The sequence below is a fragment of the Pseudochaenichthys georgianus genome, chromosome 15 (genome assembly GCF_902827115.2).
Source record: "Pseudochaenichthys georgianus chromosome 15, fPseGeo1.2, whole genome shotgun sequence".
Lineage (NCBI taxonomy): Eukaryota > Metazoa > Chordata > Actinopteri > Perciformes > Channichthyidae > Pseudochaenichthys > Pseudochaenichthys georgianus.
The window spans coordinates 36,797,703-36,824,617 of NC_047517.1; the positions used below are offsets into that span (position 1 = coordinate 36,797,703).

At 40.9% G+C, this 26,915-nt stretch overlaps 1 protein-coding gene across 2 annotated transcripts in view; it reads right to left on the bottom strand.

Annotated features, from left to right (window-relative positions):
* Window positions 1–8,292: 8,292 nt before the first annotated feature.
* sptbn1 (spectrin, beta, non-erythrocytic 1) overlaps window positions 8,293–26,915 on the bottom strand; it is a 90,476-nt gene continuing 71,853 nt past the window's right edge. For both annotated transcript variants that reach the window (XM_034100366.2, XM_071205669.1), the window contains exons 34-43: window positions 26,546–26,703; window positions 25,056–25,194; window positions 24,357–24,441; window positions 24,075–24,271; window positions 23,324–23,418; window positions 22,900–22,954; window positions 15,490–15,695; window positions 13,879–14,052; window positions 11,616–11,658; window positions 8,293–11,259 (exon numbers count right to left, since the gene is read on the bottom strand). In XM_034100366.2, the coding sequence (XP_033956257.1) occupies window positions 11,038–11,259; window positions 11,616–11,658; window positions 13,879–14,052; window positions 15,490–15,695; window positions 22,900–22,954; window positions 23,324–23,418; window positions 24,075–24,271; window positions 24,357–24,441; window positions 25,056–25,194; window positions 26,546–26,703 (1,374 nt within the window). In that variant the 3' untranslated portion in view covers window positions 8,293–11,037. The remainder of the gene's footprint in view (window positions 11,260–11,615; window positions 11,659–13,878; window positions 14,053–15,489; window positions 15,696–22,899; window positions 22,955–23,323; window positions 23,419–24,074; window positions 24,272–24,356; window positions 24,442–25,055; window positions 25,195–26,545; window positions 26,704–26,915) is intronic.

Sequence of the window (26,915 nt, forward strand, 5' to 3'; positions counted from 1 at the left end):
ACAACAGAGCCAGACAGCTAACCAATCACATGTTCTGATTACAACAAGCTGTTTTTTCCAGATAACAAATAAAAACAGTTCTTTGTAAAGATGTCGACCTTGAAGTCCAACTCATATCCTTCCACAGCAGTTCAGGTGGAAAAGTCTTTCTTTGACTTCTTCCGTCAGAAAGATGAGATAGGTCGGGATCTTATTGGGCGTGGTTCCTCCTAAAAATATATTACTACGGTCATGGGGCTCCTTGGGTGAAAAACCACAGAATATATTTTGTGTTTATAGAACAGCATTTCAGTTTTCTAAGCCAACATATTACCATAATGATCAAAACCACATGCAGAACATCAGACTGCAGTATCAGCTGTGAGGCGCACACACACACACACACACACACACACACACACACACACACACACACACACACACACACACACACACACACACACACACACACACACACACACACACACACACACACACACACACACACACACACACACACACACACACACACACACACACACACACACACACACACACACACACACACACACACACACACACACACACACACACACACACACAGCAGCTGACTGTCCAAACACTGCTGCTGCTCCTACGAGTCATTGGCTATTTAGTGTCGATGAATACACTAGGTGTGTGTGTGTGTGTGTGTGTGTGTGTGTGTGTGTGTGTGTGTGTGTGTGTGTGTGTGTGTGTGTGTGTGTGTGTGTGTTGGATGAATGAGGGACCTCGCTGAAGCATCTCCTCCTCCACTCGCTCTTATATGATCTTATAAATAGACAAAATACCTTCCGTTGCTTTTCCTGAATATTATTTCAGAGTGTAAAAAGAGCAATAACTGAAGGGGATATTTTGAGAAAAAGTGAGGAAAAAGAGCTGTGTATTTTCTTTCTAAATAACTGCATGATGGATCTAATTTAGCCAATTAAAAAAAAAGTGTATCATATCCATTTCACATAATTAAATGTACATTGGTGTGATGTCATTGTGTTACGACCCCTTGATCTCGTGGACTGCTGCAAAACCAAAACAAGGAGGTAACCGTGGCTAAAAAGCTCCGTAACCCTGGAGATATAATGGTGACTCCGCGGCTTCAACACTCTGACAGATACCTTTATATAACTCTCCCCTGTTACCAGATAATCCCAGAGTTAAGGTGTTTGTGAACTCACCTGACTCTGAACAAATGTTTAATCCAGGATCAAATGTGGAAGCTTGACACATTGCTTCTCTTTGCCTTTGTTGGTCTGCACATCGATCATTACATCCCTGTGGTGAGCTGCACCAAATCATGTGTAATTACATTTGTTGTTCTCTGGACTTGACAGTGTTGTTTGTCTCCTGTTCTGTGTATTAAGTTCAGACGAGGACAACAACATGTATCACCTGGAAATACATCTGGGTCCACTAACGGTCTCTGTGGGGCAGGTCTCCTTGTTCATTAGATCCAGACGCCTCAGCAGTTATTACATTATATCTTATCGTACACACTGGAGTGGACTGTGGAGTAGCATCGGTTAAAAAAAACTAAAAACGTTATATTATCCTCTGTGTGCGTGCTGCCTTCAAGTCATGTGGGGAATATCAAAACTACGAGTATAAATTGAAGCTGAGCCTGTGCTGCAGCACCCCTTTTCACCCTCTGTCTGAAACCAGAGCCCAGTCTGCTCTGATTGGTCAGCTGGCCGGTTGTGTTGTGATTGGTCCACTGCTTAGAGATGTCCCGCCCCTTAGCCTATCATGGAGAATGTGTTGGAGCACTAGCCAAAAGCAGCGCGAGTGTTACGTAGTGATGCCACCATGTTCTGCAAGTAAACAAAGGAGTCCGATGGAGGCGTTTCAGGCAGGGGGGTGAGAGTGTGGGAGGAGAGAAACTCGCAGGGATTTGAGCCTTTGCTGACCGTTTACATGCACCAAAACCTATAGAACACTACAGGAAAGGGAAACCCCAAAAGCACACTAAGGTCTTTTACATCTGTCCATGCACACACACCTCTAAAACACACTACAGGGAAATGCTGTATTCTAATAAACCGACTATACCAGATGCAGGTGTGGCAGCAGTCTCACCTGATGATGTCGTCGTTGTGTCCCAGGTAGAACTTCTGGCTGTGCTCTCTGGTGTTGTACACCACGCCCACCCCGCCCACGAAGTACACCAGCTCCTTCCCGGCAGTGTAGTACAGGTTATTTCGGCACTGATGGCCCCGGTACCCGTAGACCCAATCCAGCCGGAGCCGGCAGCCCGGGGCGCTCCGGTCCGACATCCTGGATCATCTGCTTCAGTCCTGCTTCAGTCCTGGATCATCTGCTTCAGTCCTGCTTCAGTCCTGCTTCAGTCCTGGATCATCTGCTTCAGTCCTGCTTCAGTTCTGGATCATCTGCATCAGTTCTGCTTCAGTCCTGCTTCGGTCGTGCTTCGGTCGTGCTTCGGTCGTGCTTCGGTCCTGCTTCAGTTCTGGATCATCTGCTTCAGTCCTGCTTCGGTCCTGCTTGGGGTCCTGCTTCAAGAGCCACAAACAGAAGATTTACTATCAACAAAGATCTATTATCCTTCATCATGTATTATCAATAACATTTACTATCAATTCAAAGGGGGAAGAAGTACTCAAATCTTTGACTGCAGTAAAAGCAGTCATGTTAGGCATTCAGCAGTTGTCTAAATCAAAGCGGTATTACAACATGTGAAACATACTTTGTTAAAGTCATGCATTCAAAGGTTTACTTAGTTAAAAGTAGTAATATGACATAATAAAAAGATACGCTGTCAAGCAAGCATGCATTCAAAAAATCTGAATCGAAATCTTAAAGGGAACGTACTGTACAATATTTCCCCTTACAAATTAAGTGGAATAGAAGTATAACGTAGCGTAAAGATAAGTGCAATGAATTGAAAATCGATGTAGGCAAGGTTACCGTGGAGCCATTAAGGTTAGTGTAAAACAGGTTAATTTGTTCTATTCTTCATATTGATTTCCTTTGTTGCCATCATTTTGTCATGTGCCCAATAATTACATTTCAACTCTATTATATTCTGTCTGAAGCAATCAGAAGAAGACATTTTAAATTGAACATCTTAAGGTTATTTTGTGTCCGTGATGATACATTAATCAATTCAGAGTTACATCTGTTTACAATTTCACTACATAAACACTTGATTATATTTCAGTACTTACTGCTCATCTTCCATCTCTGGTCTGTGGTATATCCATCGTTTTGCATCCAGCAGCGGAATAAGATATCTCAAAATAACAGGCTCTCCATCTTCTTCCTCCTCAGGGCTGCAGCTCAGTTATAGTCCTGCAGAGACTTCCTGCTGCACCTAAAACATTTTTTATCACCTCCTGTGGTCTGAGTGTAATTTCCTTTAATATTCCTAAAGGGACTAATTATGTTTTTATTGCACCCTAGATTTTAAACAGTGGGTTTATTACAACTCCACCATGCCTTATGTTATTTAACAGCTATAATGAAGAAATGAAAGGAACTCTTTTTGTAGGGTAACGTTTTCTCATTTCTCATTTCTGCCACAGTCTGCAGACTTTGCATCATCTGCAGACACCATATTTACTGCTCAAAAAGGAAATAGAAAATGCAGAAAAAAGCGAATATTCCGTGAAAAACCATTAAAAAAACCGCACAATTGATGGATGATGGAAATTATAATCCCTCCCCACACTAATCCTGGACCTCAGCCCCAGCCAGGGTTACTACAGCCCGGGTGTGTTTTACTGTGGAGGAAAAACCCATTCACAAATCTGCAAGTGAGTAAAAAAAAAAATCCTCCAGAGTCAGGAGCAAAAGGGAGTGTAATCTGATCCAGAATCTGAAATAAAAAGAGGGATTATTTCCTCAGTGAAGTGTTCGGGCAGTTCCGGAGACAGCCGAAGGGAAAGAGGGGGTTGAGAGATAGCGACAAAAGCGAGAGTTTAATCCCCGCGGATGATCCAACTTCAGCGGGCAGAGGAGGGGAGAGAACCCGGGATCAGAGCGCTGCATTCCGGCCGGAGGATGGGAGAGGAAGGTCCTGATTCCCGGCAGGAGGAGAGCATCCTCCCGCTGCAGCTGGAGCTCTCTGCAGACAGACAGGTGGACAGACAGGTGGACAGACAGGCTACAGGTAGACAGGAACCCGGATTTAACCGGTCGAATAAAGACCCTCCCTGACCGCCGAGTCCCTCCACTGTGATGTTTTATCGCTCGTTTTCGGACAGACAAGCAGGAGCATCAATTTAACACATAGCTGATTGTCAGATCGAGTTTCCGGTGCAAAAACTTCAAAATAAAAGCCTCTTGAATGAGAAGGGTGTAGTGTAGTATAGTGCTGCACAATGAAGTACATAGGCTACTGTCTACGTTTTCTCATTGTTTTCTCATGTAACTAAGTATAATTGCTTAGGTGCTGTGCTTAAGGTTAGTTATGAACTTCTTTTACTTTGCTCTATAGTATTTACGTGAAATAGTACTTTATACTTCTACTCCATTTAAAGAGGAAAACATTTACATTTTAGTTTTCTTTTCATCCACTAAGTTAATTTGACACTTCTTATTTGTTATTTTATACATAATAGATTTTCCTATGATAAATACATGCTACTAATCAACTCGGTGTTAAACAAAGTATGCAAATTGTGCTCCACATTGACAAATAACAACCTTATATATACGTGTATGTTAGTGCTAAATACAGAATAATATATATATTCTATAATACAACTTTTAAAATCATAATTCTGCACAATGACTATCCTACGTTTGATCATTTAAATATATTTTGCTTCAAACTTTAATCGGCCTGTAGGGAGGGACAGCCCTGTTCACACTGCTCATATCCCTCTTTTGCAGCCCTGTTAGAGAAAGGCGTATTTTGGGTCCTTATCTTGAGAAAGAAAGAGGAGGAGGAGCTAATGCCTGATCAGAATTCTACCAGAGATAAAGTTAAATTCTGCTGTGATAAAACGCCACCCTGTTCTAAACCACATCAAGGATTATTTCTGAAACAATATGGAGCTCAAATACATTTTCTCTTGCGGGTTTATCACAAGGCGAGTTCTTTTTTTTAATTTCCTGCTTTTTAAACACATGTGCTCTCCAGTACAGGTTAGCTCTGAGTGTTAGCGAGGCTTGCTAATGTAAACAAAGACGAGATTACGTCCATAAACACGTCAGGCATTGTTTCTGATAGCAACTCTCTGTGGGTCCGCTGCCGATATGACGTCATATCGTCAGAAAATCTGGATCAGCTCCGTTGTACCCCCGTTTTTAAAAGATGTGGGTACGGAGGAAAAGAGAGAGGGTTTTATTTTCTGACACTGCGTGAGTCCTCTGACGCACCGGGGACACATATTTATGTATAAAAGACATCACAAAGTGCATTTTGCATGAGGTCTCCTTTAACACTAAGAATTTGCTGCTATTTACGTTCTTACATTATAATACTTATTATTATAACCTATTTATCGTTTATTCCAGTTCATCACACTAGAAAAATGCATTTAATTTAAGCTCATAATTTATTCAATTTTATTTTGATGGTTTTATTCGTGCACTTCCGGTCGGATTGTGTTGATTTGTCTCGCTCTTAATGGAGCTCGGGCTCAGTAACCATGACGCACAGAGAGAAAACACCCCGCTCCGCTGGAGAGGACGCACGGCCGAAAAGCATTGTGGGACTTTGTGTTTTTCCCATTCATTATCATTCATGGGTTTTTATCATTAAGAAAATCAGCGAGGAAGGAAAAACTACAAATACCGGCAGCAGAGGTGGAGGAGCTGTGGTGCTGAACTGGGAAACTGGGAAACTGGGAAACTGGGAGAGAGACAGTTTCAATATGATTAATTAAACATATTTAATTACAAGTAAAGTCATGGGCATATACAAAATGCCATAAATAATCAAATAATACCTAAATAAAGTCATAAAGTCATAAATACAATCTGAAAAAAGAGAATTAATAAAAAGCAATACAAAATGTTTTTTGTTTGCCATATAAGGGGGAAACAACTTATGTTTAATGTAAAAGCCAATTTGTTTATTAAAGTTAGGATTATAGTATAATTGCTCAAAGCCATAACTTCACATATATCCACCATCAAACCTAAAATACCTATCACTACTTCTTCTGTTCTTTTATCAGAGTGATTTGGTTTTAATGGTTTTATTTTGAAATCAATTTCTTTTCCTGGTTTTTATATAAATAAAGATTACAATTATTATATTATCATAATATTGTTCCCACAGTTGAAATTACAAACACAACAGACGTTTGAGGTTTTTTCATTTACATTTTTGGCTGTGTTTGCTTTTAATGGCTGCACCATATTGAAAATCTAATAACATGCTGTGGGGGAAACTTCTGAAGCAGTTGGAGTCAGGACTCAAAGAGAGACACGATGGAGAGCTGGAGCTTTGACGGCAAACACTGATGGTTTAGTTGGAGCTTCGGCCGGAGAATTCACAAGACATGTCACGGGCCGGTCTGACCACACGGTTGAGATGCCAGCATGCCACAATCAATTCTGAAGACCTGTACCCCAGACCCGTGTATTCAGCTACTTCTGAGAGAATAATCAACATTGTGCATAACAAGATAGAAGCATACCACCTCTATCAGCTGCCGCCAACAGGCAGGACCAGGGAGACAGAGCACTGAGAGCACAGCAGCCAGGTGTCAGGTGTGCTCAGTCAGGACAGAACTGATCCACTGGGTCAAAGTTATGGGCTTTGGAAAATATTTCCCCAACAACGCCTTTCTCTGAAACTCTGCTGACTGAAGTGTAAATGGCTCCCTGTAGAGGATCAGGTGATGGACCACCTGGGGGATGATTATGCATCTTTTGTTGTTATGTTTACTTCAGGTATAATAATCACACCCAACAGAGCTGTAAACAAACCTGTAAGACTCTCAGTGGGAGGGTTTAATAACAGGAAGTCCTGACTGCACAGAAACGGAACTTCATCCACTAACTCAGGGGTGTTCCTGTTAGTTGATTAATTGTTTGAAAGGGATATTTACTATGAAAAACATTAATCTTTCATGTATTTTATGTAATAAAAAATTCAGATTTTAGCCTCTTAAATTAATTTAGAATGTATAATCTTTATCACTTCCACTCATACACATCAGCTGTGATCTACCGCTCTTGTTGCGCCATCTTGTGGCCAAAACACTGAAACATAACTAAGAAATACAAACTGTAAAACACTATTATCAAGTGACTTCATCATGAAAATTAAGTATAATGTTCACACTTTGTCTCTTTGCAGTTATAATCATGGAAGTAAAAGCATTTTAATTAAAAACTCTTTGCGTGAAGTTTGTAATCTGGCAAATCCCTGCAGTCATTTGTGTTTTAGTTAAAGTGACGTCTGTTCTAAATAAATCACAGACACTCACTTTGATTATCTGAGGTCTGCATTTAGTTTGTACTGCACTACAGTCCCACAGTCCTCCTTTCCAAGTAACTCTGGGAAATGTATTTTTCCTTTTTTAACCCCCAAGATCCCGGACCCATTTCTACTTTTGGGGAAATTAAGGAGAACATAATTTAGACTAAATAGACCACATTTCTGATAAGTAACGATGTATTCAACTAATTTGTTTCATATCAATTTGATCAAGAAATGTTTCCACAACAGGTTAAATGTAATAAAGGACATGTTCATTCTTAAATGGCTTGAATTTTACCTTTAGCAAGTAGCAACAACAAAAAGCTTTTGAAATGTAGTTCTGTGTGTTAGCCTGGCACATGGACATGTTATGATATTATCAATAACGGCCTCCTAACCAGCAGGGTGTGTGTGTGTGTGTACACACACACACACACACACACACACACACACACACACACACACACACACACACACACACACACACACACACACACACACACACACACACACACACACACACACACACACACACACACACACACACACACACACACACACACACACACACACACACACACACACACACACACACACACACACACACACACACACACCTCAGCTCTGTATTAGCGGCTCTCAAGTGGTTATGGATGATGCGCCTGCAGGTCCTCTGACAGCCTGTGCCTGTGCGTGTGCGTGTGTGTGTGTGTGAGAGTACATGACGTCCAACACGCCTCCAATCAGCAGTAACATATACAACTTCAGATTTATCTCACAGCAGGCTGGGAGTGAGGGTTATAATGCATGACTTTTATTAAAAACTGTGTATTTTTACATTTACATTATACACACACACACGAGAAAAAACAAACACTTGGTTTCGTTTTAAAAGCATTTTAATGGCTTTTTGCACACATGTAACAGACGGGGAGAAGTCTATGGGTGCAGATCCAACTAGCAGTGACCCCTGGTCCACAACACACAGACTAAATCTCACTTACAAACCCCCCACCCACCCACTGTGGCATTATTGATTGTGCAATATGAAGAAATATCTATGATTACAGTGACAGAGGAATGCACACTATATCGATCAAACTGCCAGAGAATGAAGCAAAAATAAAGAAAACGAGACGAATCACCACGCGAATCGTTTTGACTTCCGGGTGTTTCACCAACCACCAGCATGTGGGGAAAACAAGCGCACCCACCTTTCATCACTCTGGGGCTCTTTCCTGCTGGTTTACTTCCACTTTTTCTGTCGTATGGAAGTTAATTAATGACACGATTACAAGTGAGCACAAAACAAATTCAAGATTTAATCAAGATGTTTGATTTAGATTCATTTGAAATCACCTTTTCAAAAAGTGGATTATTCCCGTAGGAAAATACGTCCACTTTAAACTGTCGTAAATTTGGCTAACTTAGATTGACACTGTTATGAAATCCATTCAACCATCAAACCATTGATTAGAGGCATACATCCTCTCAAAGCGTTCACTTTCGAGGATTTAAACTTGATATTATGGCTCAAAAAACTCATTTGAGTGTTTTTGCACGCATGTAAACAAACTACAGCATGCTAATTGAAAGATACCATGCGACAGGAAGGCTGAAGTGTCACAATTCTGTCCTGAAAAATAGTTTTCATGCTAACAAACCTACATGCTTTCGATCCTCAAGTGCAATTTTTGCTGTTAATTTTGTCATTAAATAACTTCCATATAGAAGCCAACAGTTTTCACTTCCTTGGTGGCAAAGTCTGAAATCAAAATAGTAAAAAGGGAGTGCTGAAGCCAACAAGCAAGCGGCCATTATTCTGCAACATTACTCACTTCCAGTAAATGCTTTTTATAAAAGAACCAACTTGTCCACTTAACAGCAATGCTTAAAGTAATCTCTGTTTTTATATAATAATACATCTACGTCTCCTTACTAAATAATCCTTAGTTTAAGTGTGGAACAGAAAATACATACTGTACTGGAGGAAACAAAAACATGGAGGAAATAAATGACACGAATGTAGAAAATAAACCTTAATTCAAGTCAAACAATCTTACTGGTCTTTGTTATTTATTCTCCTTCATTCAGATTGGTTTAGTGTACATTAAGATCTTTTAGGTAAAGAAAGTTATACTAAGCTTATTACGGTTGGTAGGTCTTATTAGTAGTAAATATAGGTGAAATTAAAACACAGGTTTATTTTTTTAACAGTTTGTTATACACAAGTTATACATACAGTTCAAAGCACCGCAGGGTAACGCTCTGAATTACAGCCACTTCTTTTTCTGTCTGCAGGAAATAGACAGCACCAGAGCACAACGAGGATCATTCGCTTTTCACAGGTTTATTGCACACATTTAACCAAAGGAAAAGCTCAATTACTCAGTGCACAAAATTCAATTTAGTGCACCTTTTGTTTTATACTTCAAATAGCTTTTAACTGTCAGCATGTGTTGGATATCTTTACATAATTTTGGACATTTCAGCTGGAAAAAAAAAGGTGTAATTTCAGAGGTTTACCCCGCTGTGGTCTCAGTTTTCCCCACGACAGAGGGATACACGTCATCTTGCAAAGACAAGGCCTCGCAAAAACTGAGGATGGAGCCTAAAACAGGAACTACCTACAACTTCCCAAAAGAAAAACCAAAGACGAGCTTGGAGCGTAAACACAACCCACACAAGGCAGTAGTCGACGAAAAGCCGGGAGTGATGAGAAAGCGGAGAGGAGATAGGAAACACAAATAATAGCATTAAGGATATTAAAACAGGAATATTCTGGGAACTCCTCTCAAGTGTTGTTGTTCAGCGGCAAACTCTGGGTTGTATCTTTATGACAGCAGCGTTTGCAGACCCCTTTTTGATTTTTAAATTAGGTTTCCTTCAATCCAATCTTTATGCATTTCCTTTTTTTTTTGTATCCTGCTCCATATCTTACAAAAGGTGAACCGAGGATACAGGTGTGTGTGTGTGTTGTAGCTGTCGCTCTGAGCCGGACCGACGGTTGTTAGGCACAGAGTGGAGAGTTTTGGCTCGGAGCTTGCATGCTGGAGTCACGCTTTCAGAGAGGAAGAGGAGGAGGAGGAGGAGGAAGAGGAGGACGAAGAGGAGGAGAGGCTGTTTGGGATTTTACTTGACGTAGCAACTGCTGTTACTGTAACTGCTGTAGGAAGTGTTTACATCCATGAGTTACATTTTAATAAAGCATGTTTTCTTCGTCATCATTTGATGTTATTACATTCACATACCGTACATTATATTTCAATTTAATTACATTTTTGGTTAGTTATACTCTAGTTGCCAAAATCCAAATTTGTACAGATTTACCGGGAAATCTTCAACAAATATTTGACATATCGAAAATGAAGTGCGAACCCAAACTGTGTATATAGTAAGTGTTCGGATGAACGAGTAAGCATGTTTTTCCTTATTATTTGACATTAACAGACATTACACCCTTGCAGTTATTATAATAGTTTTAATCAGTTGCTACGACCTAATCTCTAATATCTTCCACGAATATTTGATTTACGGATAATGAGAAGGAACCCCAAACAGCACCAGAGGAAGGAATAGGAGGAAAGAGAAGGAAGTAGGAAGTAGGACTTAGGAAGTAGGAGCATCTATTTCTTCTTGCTGAACAGACTGAAGCGCTTCTCCTTGTCTTTCTCTCGTTTCCCCGGGCTGGACTCTGCGGTGGTGGCGGCGGTCACCGTGGCGACGGAGGCGGGCAGCGTCTGAGCGCGTGCAGGGGGTGCGGGCGTACTGGTGCTGCTGGGCGTGACCTCCGAACTCTCAACTGTCATGGCCGACGCGATGGCCGATATCCACGTGCTCATCTCCTCCTGGGGGAGAGAGAGGGGCGGTTAGGTGTGTTGATATTGTATCTGTTCATTAAATCCTGTATATTATTTATTATCACAATTCAAATTACAATATTTTACAAACTAAAAAAGACAAAAATAATTACTTGTATTTTTCCATTCGACTAAATTACATAAAAAAATATTCAAACAAACAAATGAAAATATTCAAGTTAAAAATACTATAAATAATGTGAGTAACAATTAGGGTTTTACAGTAATGATGAGACTAATATCGCCCATTTAACAAATATATCATTATTGGAGAAGGAAGACATGGTTATCACGTTAAAAATAAGCATAATAACCATGAAAATACAAAACGATGTAAAACGTACCTCGTCTTTGGCTTGGAAGAGATACTCATTCCCATCAGTAATCCTGTGGAAGGTAGAAAACACATTAAAGGGGACCTATCATGCAAAATGTCTTTTATACATCAATATGTGTCCCCGGTGAGTCGGGGAACTCACGCAGCGTCAGAACATAAAACCCTCTCTTTTCCTCCGTACCCACATCTTTTAAAAACGGGGCTACAACGGAGCTGATCCAGATTTGCTGCCGATATTACGTAATATCGGATGGTTTTGGACGTAATATGGTATTTGTTTACATTAGCAAGCATCGCTAACATTGAGGGTGTTTCTCAATGCCGAGGACGCTTCCTTGGTAGGACATGTCCCTCCGAGTCAGGTCAGTCAGTCAGAAGCGACGCAAGAATCCTTCCTAGCCTCGGAAAACGAAGAATGGTGGAACAGGCTAATAGGTGTGTGTCATATGCGAGGCCCGCCTTAAATGGAGCGCGACTTCCGGCAAAGATTTTGGAAATTGGTCCGTGTGCAAAGCATTGTGGGGATTTTAAGACCGCGGAGGATACACACATGTGCAGCCTCGATATTTCTCGCTATGAAGTACGCCAGCCTCGGTAGAATTCCAAGCATCATGGACATTGGAACAGTCCTTCGGCGGGACTCGATGACGTAGCATCCTTAAAATAGTGGCTCTGGAGTATCATTCCTTGACATTGAGGAACACACTCAGAGCTAACCTGTACTGGAGAGCACGTGTTTAAAAAAGCAGGAAATAAAAAAAGAACTCACCTTGTGATAAACTATTTTGAGCTCCATACTGTTTCAGAAATAATCCTTGATGTGGTTTAGAACCGGATAGCGTTTTATCACAGCAGAATTTAACTTTATCTCCGGTAGAATTCTGATCGGGCATTAGCTCCGCCTCCATTTTTTCTTTTCAAGCTAAGGACCCAAAATCCTCGTTTCTCTAACAGCTGGAATAGAGGGGTATGAGGGATGTCTAAAATGCATGAACTATTTTGTATTTTGAGTAGGGCTGCAACAAACGACTAATTTGATAATCGATTAATCTATCAATGAATGAAACGATTAATCGATTATTCGGATCGTTAAGGTTTTAACTGTACTACTACTTATATCGATGCTGCTTATCGATCCGGTCCTTTTAACGATAGTATTAACGGTTCTTTTGACAAGAAATAAGGTAAACTAATTAAACAAATTGTGAACAAAACTAACATTGCTTTTTATTTAAATTAAATACATAATATTTCACATCAAAAGAAACAACAATGTTTTAACAAGTCGTATTAAATAATGTGATGACAGAACTGTGAACAGAATAGCTGAAACTTCAACAAAATGAATAACTCAGTTTCCTCTGATCAGTAACCCATGTTTGCATCATGTAGTTACTCCGTGTGTTGCTGCTAGCATACAGAACACCTGACGTGGAAACGTTACTCGTGGACGGAGCTACAGAGCTGCTAGAAAGACGGTCGAACCCGGTGCATTCCTCCGTCTGGACGTGGAGCACTTTTGATAAATGTTTAGACACATTGCTCGTGTTACCGCCCTGACATGCTGAACTCTTAGTGCACTTTTGGTAACGAGCATTGTCCACATCTAAAGTTTAACCACCTCGGAGCGCGTTCTCTCCGCCATCTCCTCCGTGTGTGTGTGTGTTGCATGCATGTAGCAGCTGCGTGTGTGTGTGTGTAAACTGCCCCGCCCCCTCGCAAGCAGGCGGGGGAGAGATCTCTCGTCTGAATTGGGAAGATCGAAAATACATTATAGACGCATTTTGTAGTCATATTGCATATTAGAAACGGAGTTGGCGACACTAAGACTGCGATATAATGTTTATGTAGCAATAATACATATGACATATGTTTTAAATGTCTACTGTACCGATAAAAAAGAGCGATAACGTTGGAGCTTAACGGGGTGTAGAACACATGTGATGACGTCACCAACGAATCGACGACTGAATTAGTTGCCAACTAATTTGGTAATGGATTTTAATCGATTAAGTCGATTAGTTGTTGCACCCCTAATTTTGAGCAAAACACATAATAGACATGTTTTTATATATTTGTATATATCTGAGACCCATAATATATGCATTAAAGTAGCATGAAAGGTGACCTTTAAATACAAAATCACTGTTAAACCTACAGAAAGGTTGTCGTTTTGTTAAAGGTGAAAGATAAACTAAATGATTCATCCTTTGAGTCAGACTTGCAGATCCTATTTCTCTGCATTACAGATCAGTTATCCAGATTCTCACTTGAGTTTGAAGACGTGTTTCTTCTTCTTGTAGTCGAGCGCCACCTCGCAGGCGGCCTCCTTCAGAGTGACGGGGATCTCGCTGTGGTACGGGATGCCCTGAGCCGCGCTCTTCTGGTCCTTATAGAAGCCCATCTCCTGCTGGTTTATCACACAGTACACGTTGTGCCACGACCTGCAGACAAACACACAATCATTCATACAGAAACATATAGCCAGCTTTCAATTGGTGCACAGAAAGTAGGGAGGGAGGGGCAAACAAAACTAAGAGAATGGACAATGGGCGCTTTCACACCAGAGTACTTTTCCCTTTTAGTTCCGATAGTTCCTGGGATTTTGCGTTCACACCAAAAAGAGAACTTAGTTCATGAGAACTTTCCCCCCTTTTCAGTCCCTGCTAGAGAGCAGGTACTTTCCTCGGGAGAGAAAAGTTCCAATTTCTGATTGGCTGGGCGGATTGCAAACCACGCCCCGTAAAACTCGGGAAAGTTTTGTGAAGCCGCCATTGTATTTGCTGGCATTAGCATTATTAGCATTAGCATTAGCCCACCAACGGAGAGAGACTAACTTATGGCAACACAAAAGAAAACATGGAAGCAGTGGAGATGAGGAGGTGTCGGCGTTCTGGCGATTTACTCAGAAGGCTTCATTAGAAGCTGCTGGGACTCCCAGCAGCTTCTACTGAATCGCCAACTCCGGGGACTTCCGGCCGGGGACCCCGGGTGGCAGTATACGCCGTGAAGTTGTTTGCGGCCTGCCAGTAAACCCAAAGCAGAAGAAGAAGAAGTGACGTCAGCGGCTTAATTTGCGTAATCCTCCCCAGGAATTTATTCCGGTGTGAACGCGATCTGCTCTTTAGTTCCATGGGGGAACTAAGTGCTGGTACTCAGTGCTGGGAACTAAGTGCGGCAAAGTACTTGGTGTGAAAAGCGGCTAAAGGGACAAAACAAAGTCCCCACAAAATAATTCGAACTAAAACTTAGTTTGCAATCGGCAGTTGTTTTCCTAAAACGGGTTATGTAAGCATGTGTGAATGTGTAAATGTTTTTTTACTTGTATTTCACAGTAGTAAAAAGAAAACACACTCATTGTTTGATTTCGTGCATCGTTCACGAAGAAGAGTATTGTAGTGATAATTCCTGCAATATTCTCTCACAATAACATCTACTGCACCTTTTTATGTTTCCTATCTTTCCATGCATTATATTATATATATATTATTATATTATATTGCGTTGTTGGAGGAGCCTGGGACTTAGGAATTGATAAAAGTGGGAATATAGACACAAAAAATTACTGTTCTAATAAAAATGCAATATGCAATTGTCAGTTGTGTGACTGTGTTTCCGTGCATGCTGACCTTTGGTTAAATATTTGTATTTTACAGAAAATAAACAAAATCTTTATTCATATATTTTAACATTATTAATCAACAATTCTGTAAACATTGCACTCTCAGTGATAATTCCTGCAATATACTTGCACAGTTACATCTATTGCCGTTTTGAATGTTTATTTTCTCAAGTGCATTGTATGTTGCATCGCTGTTCCTATCGTGCGTATGACAATAACACCCTTGAATCTAAGACTTCAGGACTGGAGGCGACCCTACCTGCTTGAAGCCTTCTTGTTGTGCCCCTCCCACTCGTGTTTGCGGTGCAGGAATGCTTCCAGTTGGGAGGGGGGGGCGTCCTGCTGGGTCTTCGTCGGCAGCGTTGCCGCCTGACTGATCTTGCCCTTGCGAGCGCCCCCGGGAGACCCCGTAGGGCTGGGCTCCGACACTCCATTCACCACCTCTCCACCTTCAGCGGTCCCATCCTGGAAACAGAACATACGAGCCAATCAGAGGAGGACTGAGCAGAAATGGATGTCAGTAACATAAGCTATTATATATATTTTTTTAATCGTTGTCTCTCGGACACAGAAGCTGTAAATCAGGATTATCAGAGCTGCAGCATGCAGAGCGGAGCAGATCAAAAGCTGGGTCGGGACTTCTCTAAACTGAGCTGACACCTGATCGAAGAAGAGAAGCATTCCTGTCCGGTTTGTCTGCAACTTTTATGACTTTAATAATTGAGTCAACCCACTCAACTCGTCTCTCCAGTGATGTTTCATAATGTAAAAAAGAATGCCGTCTTCAGCCTCTCAAAAATATGTATTATTTAATTGTGATGTCGTGCTTTTCTCCATGTTAGAACATAAGTGAATAAATTGGGTTTTTGCACCGATACCTTGGACTTTGAGAAACTGATTATCATTTTTCCCTATTTATTGTCCTTTTTTGGACGAAACTATTTACAATTATTAAGAAAATAATCTGTGATATTGTAATTCATGGTTAGTTACAGCTCTAATAGTGTTTGGATTAAACGTCAACATCACGTTCAAAGTCTTTCTGGATTATCTGGAGTTAAGCCTGAAGTTACGAAACCAGTGCACGCTAATCTTAGACTCTTAACTCAACTAAATTACTCGTCAGTTATTATTGCATTTTAAGCGTTTATTTTCCAGCATGTAATAAAGTGAGTTCAGCGCTGCTCTCCAGATCTAATTAGGAAACATTAGGAGCACAGAGAGGTAACACACATGCACCGATTACAGACTGTAGGACGCGCGCGCACACACACACACACACACACACACACACACACACACACACACACACACACACACACACACACACACACACACACACACACACACACACACACACACACACACACACACACACACACACACACACACACACACACACACACACACACACACACACACACACACACACACACACACACACACACACACACACACACACACACACACACACACACACACACACACACACACACACACACACACACACACACACACACACACACACACACACACACACACACACACACACACACACACACACACACACACACACACACACACACACACACACACACACACACACACACACACACACACACACACACACACACACACACACACACACACACACACACACTGTGAAGAAAGTCTAGGAGAGGGAGAAGCTAGCAGATGGTAAACACACAACAAAAACACACAAACAATTATCCACACAAATTGCTTGGAACTCATTACTTGGCGTCATTATTTGTGAGGGGATAATGCGATTGGCCTAGTATTCAAACAGATTTTATTTGTTTCCACACCACACCCACTCCAACCGGATGCTTATTACCCGTTCACTGGGCTCTTCAGGGCTGGACCAATGGTGGACGCTCTTTATGAGGCCAGTTCAGAGGCTGGACCAATCCTGGGAGCTTTAACCGAAGGAAGGCGAGAGCTGGACCAATCCTGGGAGCTTTTATCAAGAGCTCGGCGAAAAAGCTACGTTTACTGGAGTTCAAATTATCCCGGGAACATTTACTTGATTGGGCAAATTAGGAAGAGCTTTCCCTGACAGCCAATCAAAGAGTGGACCCGAAAAAAGATTTTTGTTGTTGCTTGTGAAACGTTATACCACCCTGGAAACTCTTATCGAAAGACGACGAAGAACATTAATTAAGGTGAGTGCGTACAAATGTTAACTCAGAAATACAAATGAGTATATCTTAACCAAATATTGGAATGTATGATAAGAGCTAGAATCAAAACGTTTATTTTAGAGGAGTGAAGTAATGCTACTGAAGATCCTGGGAGCTTTTATCAAGAGCTCGGCGAAAAAGCTACGTTTATTGGAGTTCAAATTATCCCGGGAACATTTACTTGATTGGGAAAATTAGGAAGCGCTTTCCCTGAGAGCCAATCAAAGAGTGGGAGATTTTAGTTTTTGCCTATGAAACGTTATACCATCATGGTCCTCTTATTGAAGGACATATAAGCAAGCTTTCTTGAATGTGAATTAAGGCGAGTACGTACGAATGTCATCACAAAGAAATACAAACGAGTATATCTTAACCAACTATTGGAATCTATGATTAGAGCTAGAATCAAAACATTTAACGGTCGGAGCATATACAACGTTAGCTTAGCCGATCTCCATTCAGAAAACACGCATTTTAAAAAGGAGTCTGCAGACTTGTCAAAGCATTAATTCATGGTTCTTACTAACCGGTATCAGTATGTTGTTACTTCGGCATCATTTTGAAACCTGTATTACAATTAAATCACGGTCAAATATGTTCATCTTGTTGTAGTTGTAGCCCCCTTGCCAGCGATTCTCTCTCTAGTTTAGCATGCTCAGCCCGGTTGTTGGCCCGGAAAGAACCTGGATTTTGGAGAGCCAGAAAACTGTGAAAAAGTACCCGTTAGCCGGAACTACGCCAAGTGGAAACGCAACCAAAAACAAGGCGGGTTTGGCACGGCACGATTAAACCGTGCTACGCGCTGCAGTAGAAATGCGCCATTAGTGGATCATCTAAACTATCGTATATCAGGGTCAATGAAGTAACGCTACTGAAGATCCTGGGAGATCACGAGCTCGGCGAAAAAGCTACACCAATCACACGAGCGTTTATTGGAGTTCAAATGATCCGAGAGCATCTACTTGATTGGACAAAAGAGCTTTCCTGACAGCTATTCAAAGAGCGGACCTGAAGGGAGATTTGTTTAGTTGCTTACAAAATACCATCCTGGAAACTCTTATTGAAAGACGATGTCAAGCTTTCTTGAATGCGAATTAAGGCGAGTACGTACACATTTTACATTTTTTACACACATAACGCAGAATTCAAGACAAAGGAGTATATCTTAACCAAATATTGGAATCTATGATAAGAGCTAGAATAAAAAAATGTATTTTAGAGGATTATCTACACTTATTTTACTGGACTAAACTATCATATACATGTATATATATATGTATATATATACACATGTATATGATAGTATATATATGTGTTTTTAGCACGTCTTAACACGTGGCTTGTGTGGTCATTTATTATTTTATGATTCCTATGATGTTTGAATGTTTTGTCAAGCACTTTGTGACTATGTCTGTGAAAAGCGCTTTATAAATAAATGTTACTTACTTTTACTTATATCAGGGTCAATGAAGTAATACTACTGATGATAACTTTGACAAATATCCCTGCTTTTCATTATGGATTTCATAGTTTATAGACAAACTACCCGACAAAGCCGAGCAGTGCAGACTTTGTGCGGATTATTTCAGAATCGGGGTGAATTCTTACAACAGTTTTTGTCTGATTTTAAGTTTTTTTGCTCCGGGACAATTGCAGAAAATGTCTTTTGTCTGTTTACGATATGATATATCACCTTAATAACTTAAAACCGCCCAGCTTCACTCCCGATTGGACTGTTTTTTTAGTATGTAATCGACTTCTTATATTTCCAAGTATATGTTTATAGAATATGTATTTTAAGCACGTGGAATCTGTTCAATAGAAAACTAGAAATACTTTCATTGTTGGTGGTAAAATAATGAACAAGAAAACAGCAGGAACTTTGTGTAGCTAGCTTCCTGTTTGATTATTAAATTCAACTATTGTTTGATATTCCTGATTGTGAACTACGTCAATGAAAGCAGCGTTCTATACAAACCAAATAATAATAAATGCATTAAAATAAAGCCCCAGGATGAAGAACATGAGATGAAAGTAAAACAACAATGACAGAAACTGAAATGCTAATGTGGTGACAGCATGCAACAGAAAGAAAAACCTACTGTATGGGAAGGAAAGTGAACACATGGATAACACATGGACAGGTAAACCAGAACGGGTCCGAGCGATCTGATTGGTTCAGACAGGGTTTATTGGGGAACATGTGTGTTAGTCAGGGAACCAATGAAAGGGCTGGATGGACATGCAACAGTTAACAATTGAAAAACATATAAGACACAATAATGGTGATACAAAACAGAGTCACAGTGACTGGGTAACTACTATGTGGAGGATGAAGTAGGAACACACACTCGTACACACACTCGTACACACAGTGCGTGGAAATGCTTAGAAGTTCATGTAGGATCAGTTTTCCATGAAGATGTTGACTGATTTTGAAGATGGTGTGAAGAATGACAACAATGTATGGAAAATGTCAGAATGTACGTTTTAGGGAATGACTTCTCATAATTCAGACTTCTAGATATGGACCTGCTCGAAGGACAGTGAGACGCCATATAAACAATATTATGTATACAACTTAAAATTAACATTTGCATAACTGTCTGGCCTGTTTGTTGACTTAAAGGGGACCTATCATGCAACATGCACTTCTTGATGTCTTTTATACATACTGTAACTATGTGCCCCCGGTGGGTCGGAAAAAACAAAAACAAATCGGGGGATTTAAAGATTGTAAAAGCAACGATTCATTTATTGTACTCAAAATAAAGAGTCTCTCCACTTTTGATTATTACCTAGACGCAAAACAGTTTTGTTATAGCTTTTCACAATAAGGCTTAAACCTTTTCAACATTTTAATAGATTCTCCGTAAACGGTAACTATGAGATCTGTTAATAATATGAATTGTTAACAGAGTGTGTGTTGTGTGTGTGTGATGGAAAACATGATGATACACACACTGCGCTCTATGGAAATGATGTTTGTGTGTTGTTGGATGGAGACACGTGGGGCCGGTACTGTAGATACAGCGAGAGTTAATTTACAAAAGTACTTTTTAAACTAAATAGCCGCCGACAAAGCTTTTTAAGTAGCTTTTAGACTACCGTACTTTTCAGACTATACAGCGCACCTGCATATAAGCCGCAGCAGCTCAATTGTCCGTCTGTCTTGCTCTCGTTCTGTCTCTCGGTTCCACTTTGACTTTGGCGCGCTACCTGTCTCACTCTTTTCCGGCCTCCAGCTTTTCCTGCTGGAGCCCACCGCTTAGAGGTGGCGGGCGCGGACAGGTCCTAGAGCCCATAGAGTTAAGGTGGTTAATTTTACCTGTAAAATCCATAGATGTAGGAGGTTCCCTAGTGGCCGTTAGCTGGGGGAAAAAAATGGGGGGAAAAGTCGCGGCTTATAGTCCGAAAAGTACGGTAAATGTGCGTCTGTCTCGTCCAAAATATGAATTTCTAAAAAGATTTCCCTTTTAAAACGATTTAAATTATCATTTTAAAATGCTCATAAATCTGTGATTAATTACATTTTCAACAATCCACAGATAATCAATGCATTGTTAATGATCAAAATAAAAGTATAGCAGCTTAAAATCCTTTATTTTAAGACGGTAAGAGTAAGACATAATGTATCTGGATATATTAAGGAGGATAAACTAAAGTATTATGATTGTGTTTGTCATCATTCATTAATGCATGCGCGGCATTTGAGTTTTACTCCCTTATTCGTCTCGATGCAGACGACGCCTTCATTTTCTATAAAAAATACTTATATTGATCCACGAACGCCCGTTAAACTTGAACTGATAAACATATTATTAAATGTTTTTTAAACCGTGTTTTAGGGGGAGGGCTTTGTGTTTTCATCGGGGACGTCTCAGGCGGTCATGTTCCAGAGGGTGAGTTTATAAAGGACGACGTAAAGTAGCAGCAACATTAACAGCTCGGGGGAGAGGATGGCGGGGGGGGCGAGCTGAGAGAGAAAGAGGGAGAAGAATGAGGGGAGGGGAGGATAGCAGTGTGTGTGTGTGTGTGTGTGTGTGTGTGTGTGTGTGTGTGTGTGTTCTGTGGTCCCATGTTTGCATTCACACTCAAACCAAATGTGGATTCGTACATCTTTCGTTCTCAATATGCATTTCAAAGTTTTACTAACATGACTTTCTGTTTACATTACTCATGAACGGCTACTGTTGAGTTTAGAGCACCATTTTGTAGCATGCTTATAAGTTGTAACGCAGTTTATCATGTCTATTTCTAATTTACGTTATTGCACCAATTAAGTACAAACAGGGATATAAGGTCAGTTTAAGGCAGGGGTGTCAAACTCAAGGCCCGGGGGCCACATTCGGCCCGCGACTTCATTTTATGTGGCCCCACAAGAGCTTGCAAAGAATATAATATGTTTATTATACGGTTACATGCTACAGAAGCACGTTGCCCATAAACTACATGTCCCACAATGCATCTCAAATATGACTTTTTTCTCAGAATTTGCCTTTTTTTCTTCAAAATATGCATTTTTTCATAGAATTCCTTTTTCTCAGAATTAGATTTTTATTTCAAAATGTCACTTCTATTTCTTTTTTCTCCAGAATTTGGCTTTTCTTTTTAAATCATTTTGGGACATACGCACTGAAAAGACTTGCAATTATTTGCCCTAGACTTCTGCTTTCAGACGTAGTTAATTATGAAGTTATTACCCTATCCGATGATAATCCAATGCAGAGGCAATGATGTAATATAATACATTATTTTATATATATATGATATATTTATATATGTATTTTTATATAGTCTTAAAGTTACAACCGGCCCTTTGAGTGCAACCATAATGCTGATGTGGCCCGCGATGAAATTGAGTTCGACACCCCTGGTTTAAGGAATTCAGCAACACTTTGTATATTTGCTTGAGAAATGTGATTAAATATGACGAACCTAAATGGTACACTACGAAGTCCCTTATTTAGTTTCCTTACAGTTTCCTACTTAGGCCTTTCCATACAACCTACACACGCACTAAGTAGAACTATAGCCTGAAACACATCAATTACTGATCGGTCCTCTCATACTCTTCACGTTGGAGTGTCTCAACATGAAGACCATTCCCACCAGTCCCATGTTTTCGTTCAGAGATAATTAAAGCAGATTTAAAGGCCTCTTAAAGAAAAATATCTCAATTTGTTAGTTAAAATACTTAAACTTAACACACTGAGAAAGAGGGATATTAATCAGTAAGAAGGAAACGATACATTCTGAAGACAAGTGATGATAAATACAGGAATATTAATGTGTGGATCCCAAGAGTGTGTGAGGAGGAGGGACACCACACACTCAAATGTTATTGTTGTGTGTGTGTGTGTGTGTGTGTGTGTGTGTGTGTGTGTGTGTCAGGGTGCGTTGGCGGCCCTGCGGCTCTGCAGGGTGCTGCTGTATTGCTGGTATGCAGGCGAGCGGTAACTAACCCTGGGAGACTCCTGGTCTGACGGCAGCCCGTTCTGAGACACCGGCTCTCCCTCCCTGCAAACACACAGAACACACACACCATTTAATCTCACACACACACTGTTAAAACCATCTCACACACACAGTTAAAACCATCTCACACACAGAACACACACACACACACACACACACACACACACACACACCTACACACACACACACACACACACACACACACCTACACACACACACACACACACACACACACACACACACTTAATATTTATATCACGGCAGGTTGTTATTTTTGTAATGTATTAAACATTCAAAATTAAAAAAAAGTGATTAACTTGAATCAGAAAAATGTATTTGATAGAATAAAAGGAACATTAAAAGAGTACGGATGAAAATACTGCATGTGTTGACGCCCGGACAAACACTGACCTGATCTGAGCGTCTCCGGGCTGAGCCTCAGTCAGCGGGGACTGCCTCCTCTTCTCTTCTTCCTCCTGCATCCTTCTCACTTCCAATAACTCCATCTGCACACACACACACACACACACACACACACACACACACACACACACACACACACACACACACACACACACACACACACACACACACACACACACACACACACACACACACACACACACACACACACACACACACACACACACACACACACACACACACACACACACACACACACACACACACACACACACACACACACACACACACACACACACACACACACACACACACACACACACACACACACACACACACACACACACAGTTAAAGTTTCTTAACTGTATATCATTTTATCTTGAAATGTATTCATCTTTAATCTTGTTTAACCTACCTCTTCTCCTTAGCGTTTTAACATTTGGCGTTTCAACATCTTTTAGAGTGTTGCTTTTTTGCATTTAAATTGTTTTTTGTTTTATGGTGTGTGAGCTGAGCTGTGTTTTATCTATTTGCCTGTACAGCACTTTGGTCTGGAGGTTTAAAGTGCTTTATAAATAAAGTTGTATTGTATTGTTTGAATCTGTGCTGTCCTGTTTTTCAATCTTAGCATGTTGCCGTTTAAACTACTTAATTTCCCCACAGGGATTAATGAAGCTCCATCTTATCTTATCTTAAAGGGGACCTGTGTATTATTATTCTGAGGTGTCCGAGTCTCACCGTGGTCAGCCTCTCCAGAGCGGAGAAGCGTTCCTCCCAGGTGGCGGCCGACTTCTCGAAGGCCTCGTGGCGTTTGATGAGCTTCTCGACTTCGTCCACGTTCAGCCCGATCTCCCTGCTGCAGAGGTAGGGGTCCTGCCCCAGCAGCCAGGCCTCGGCCACGCCCGCATCCCGGGAGAACTGATGCACCTCCAGGACTGAACACACACACACACACACATTTAATCAACATGTATTCAGCTTATTGACATGGTTGCTGTGACGATATGTGAAGGCCGTTACCCAGTCTCAGCCACTCCCATCGGTCCTCCCACTTGTCAATCATGTCTTTCCTCTTGTCCGTCAACTGTAACAACTTTTCTTTAATCTGAGGAGAGAAAAACATTGAAAAGAAGATTACAATTTGGAGATAAATGATTAAATTGCAAGAGAATTGTTGTGGTTTGGAGACGGAAACTAAAACACCTTGAGCATTGCTTTAAAATCTACATGGACCCTGAATTTACATTCTCCAGGAAATGCAAGTAGGTTTGGAACCAACATGTATTTTCATCATCGATAAAACCTGAGGAGGATTTGGTGAAAAATGTCCAGTTTCTTAAAGTTCACAGAAAAGGATGTTGATAGTTAATGTGTTTCTATGCAGGCAACAACTTTTCTTTAATCCGAGGAGAGAAAAACATTAAAACAATTATTAAATTGCAAATGTATTCATATGATTTGAAGCTAGAAACACCTCATTTCCATTCTTCAGAAGGTCCAACCGGCAACTAACTCAATCCAAGGTGCTGTTAAATACATTCACTTTGATATGAAACGGAAAAAGCAGCACATTGCGATACATCCATGACTTTAACGAATTAATTGATTATCAAAAAAAGTCCCTGCTATCGCTATAGCATTTCACGGCAAAATCTATTCTGGAAACGAAACACGGGGAGAGGTTTTGTGTAAAGGATGTGTTTCTCCGCAGGTCCTCACCTCCTCTGCAGCGTAGTGCTTCCTAGCCAGCAGAGCTTTCCCAAGCTCGATGCAGGACGTGAAGCTGTCGTTTCGGGTGTCGATCTCCGCCTTGATGCCCTGATGGTTGTTCATCAGCAGCTCCACCGACGACACGTCGCTGAAGACCAGCAAAAAAACAAACTAATTAATTTCGTGTTACTAAATAAAGCCATATTTACAGTAAAACACAGGTTCTGTTTTCAGACACACAGAATATAAGAATATAATGTTGTTGAAATGAGTTTTGCTAAAAGATTTAGAAAATAAATAAAAATCTGCTTAAATTATTGTTAAATAGCTGTCGCCATTATCCATAATATAATGTCAATTTCTATTTAAAAATATATGAAATAGATCATGTTTTTTGCAAGAATCTGTACGCAATTTTTGTTGTGCCTGGGACTCAAACAATAAAGCGTCAACAATCATTTCTATTCAAAGCGAAAGTGGGAAGTGAAATGAGATACACAGAACAAAATCACGAATTTTTTTTTTAGCGTGTGCGACTTCTTTCCTCCACACAGGGAGCAGGAACGAGTGAGCCACTCAGATCAGCTGTTATCTGAGCGTCTTCAACCCAAGCCCCCAGGAAGTGCGCCGGACTCTGTGCCAACATTCGTTGTGTCCAAACGGCGGTACTGCAACTCCCGTGACGTCACCCGGCCCAGAACTACTTTTCCCCATTGACTAACATGGGGAAAGAGACGTCTGTAAATCGGTGGATAATTGTTTTGTAACTAAATAAACTACCCAGTATGAACTATGTTATAGCCCTTATTAGAATCGTTCGGTCCTTAAAGTTGTAAAATGCACTAAAAGCCGAATCTAGATTTATTTTCTGTCTCCATTTATTCTACTGAGCCGAGAGTGGGAGCTCGGGGGGCGGGGCTTAAGGGGCGCATGCTCTGTGAGCGCACATACGGGTTCTCCTGCTCTGACAGCTAGGCATGATGGGTAATCTGTGACGTTTCGCTCTCTCAAAGGTTGGGCCATTTTGTCCTCATGCGCCAATGAGCGGCTCTCAAAGGAAAGAACGAGACCCCGCCTCCACGCTGTGTCCAGTTCTTATTATACATCCATGGGTAAACCTCACGAAAGCCTTTCTCCTCTTTGTCGGGTCAAATGATCATATAATCATTTAAAACATATAGTCTTATACTATCATTGCCTTTTACACTGTTCAACTGTATTTTTAGTCTTCTATTTGTTTAACAGAGAAATATACTTTACATTTCAGGAGGGCAAAGGAAGTAAAAGGGGGATTTGCAAAAGGTTAAGGACGAGGGGCCTTAATGGTTTGATGGTGGGGATGTTTAGATGATGCCTAGGGGAATTTAAGGGTGGGACCAGGTGGCTATATGGTGTGACTGTAAACTGTGTTCTGGGTGCAGAACTTCTTAATCCTCTTCTTTATTAAATATAACAAACTTTGCACATGAATAATTGATCAGTTCCTCCACACTCCTCACCGGGGCTTCTCCTGGGCTTCGATCAGGCGGATGGTGTCCTCCATCCACAGCATCAGGTCTCGCACCATGCTGAAGAAGCGGAACTTGTCTCCGGTCTCCACCAGCTTGGCCCGCCGGCCCTCCGCCGCCTCCAGCAGGCTCTTCCAGGCCTCCAGCACCTGAGGGGGGAGGACAGATACGAGCACATTTAATCTCCATCTTTACCTTTACGTAATATACCATTATACTTTACGATGCATCAGATTGTGAATGAGGGATATCCAGCTTGCACATGTGACCGGCTCCATCGAAACCAGTCGCATTGACCCGAAGACACATTTTGAGTTGTATACACTGCTGGAAAGAGGAGAGTCCTAGCTTTCTAATGATA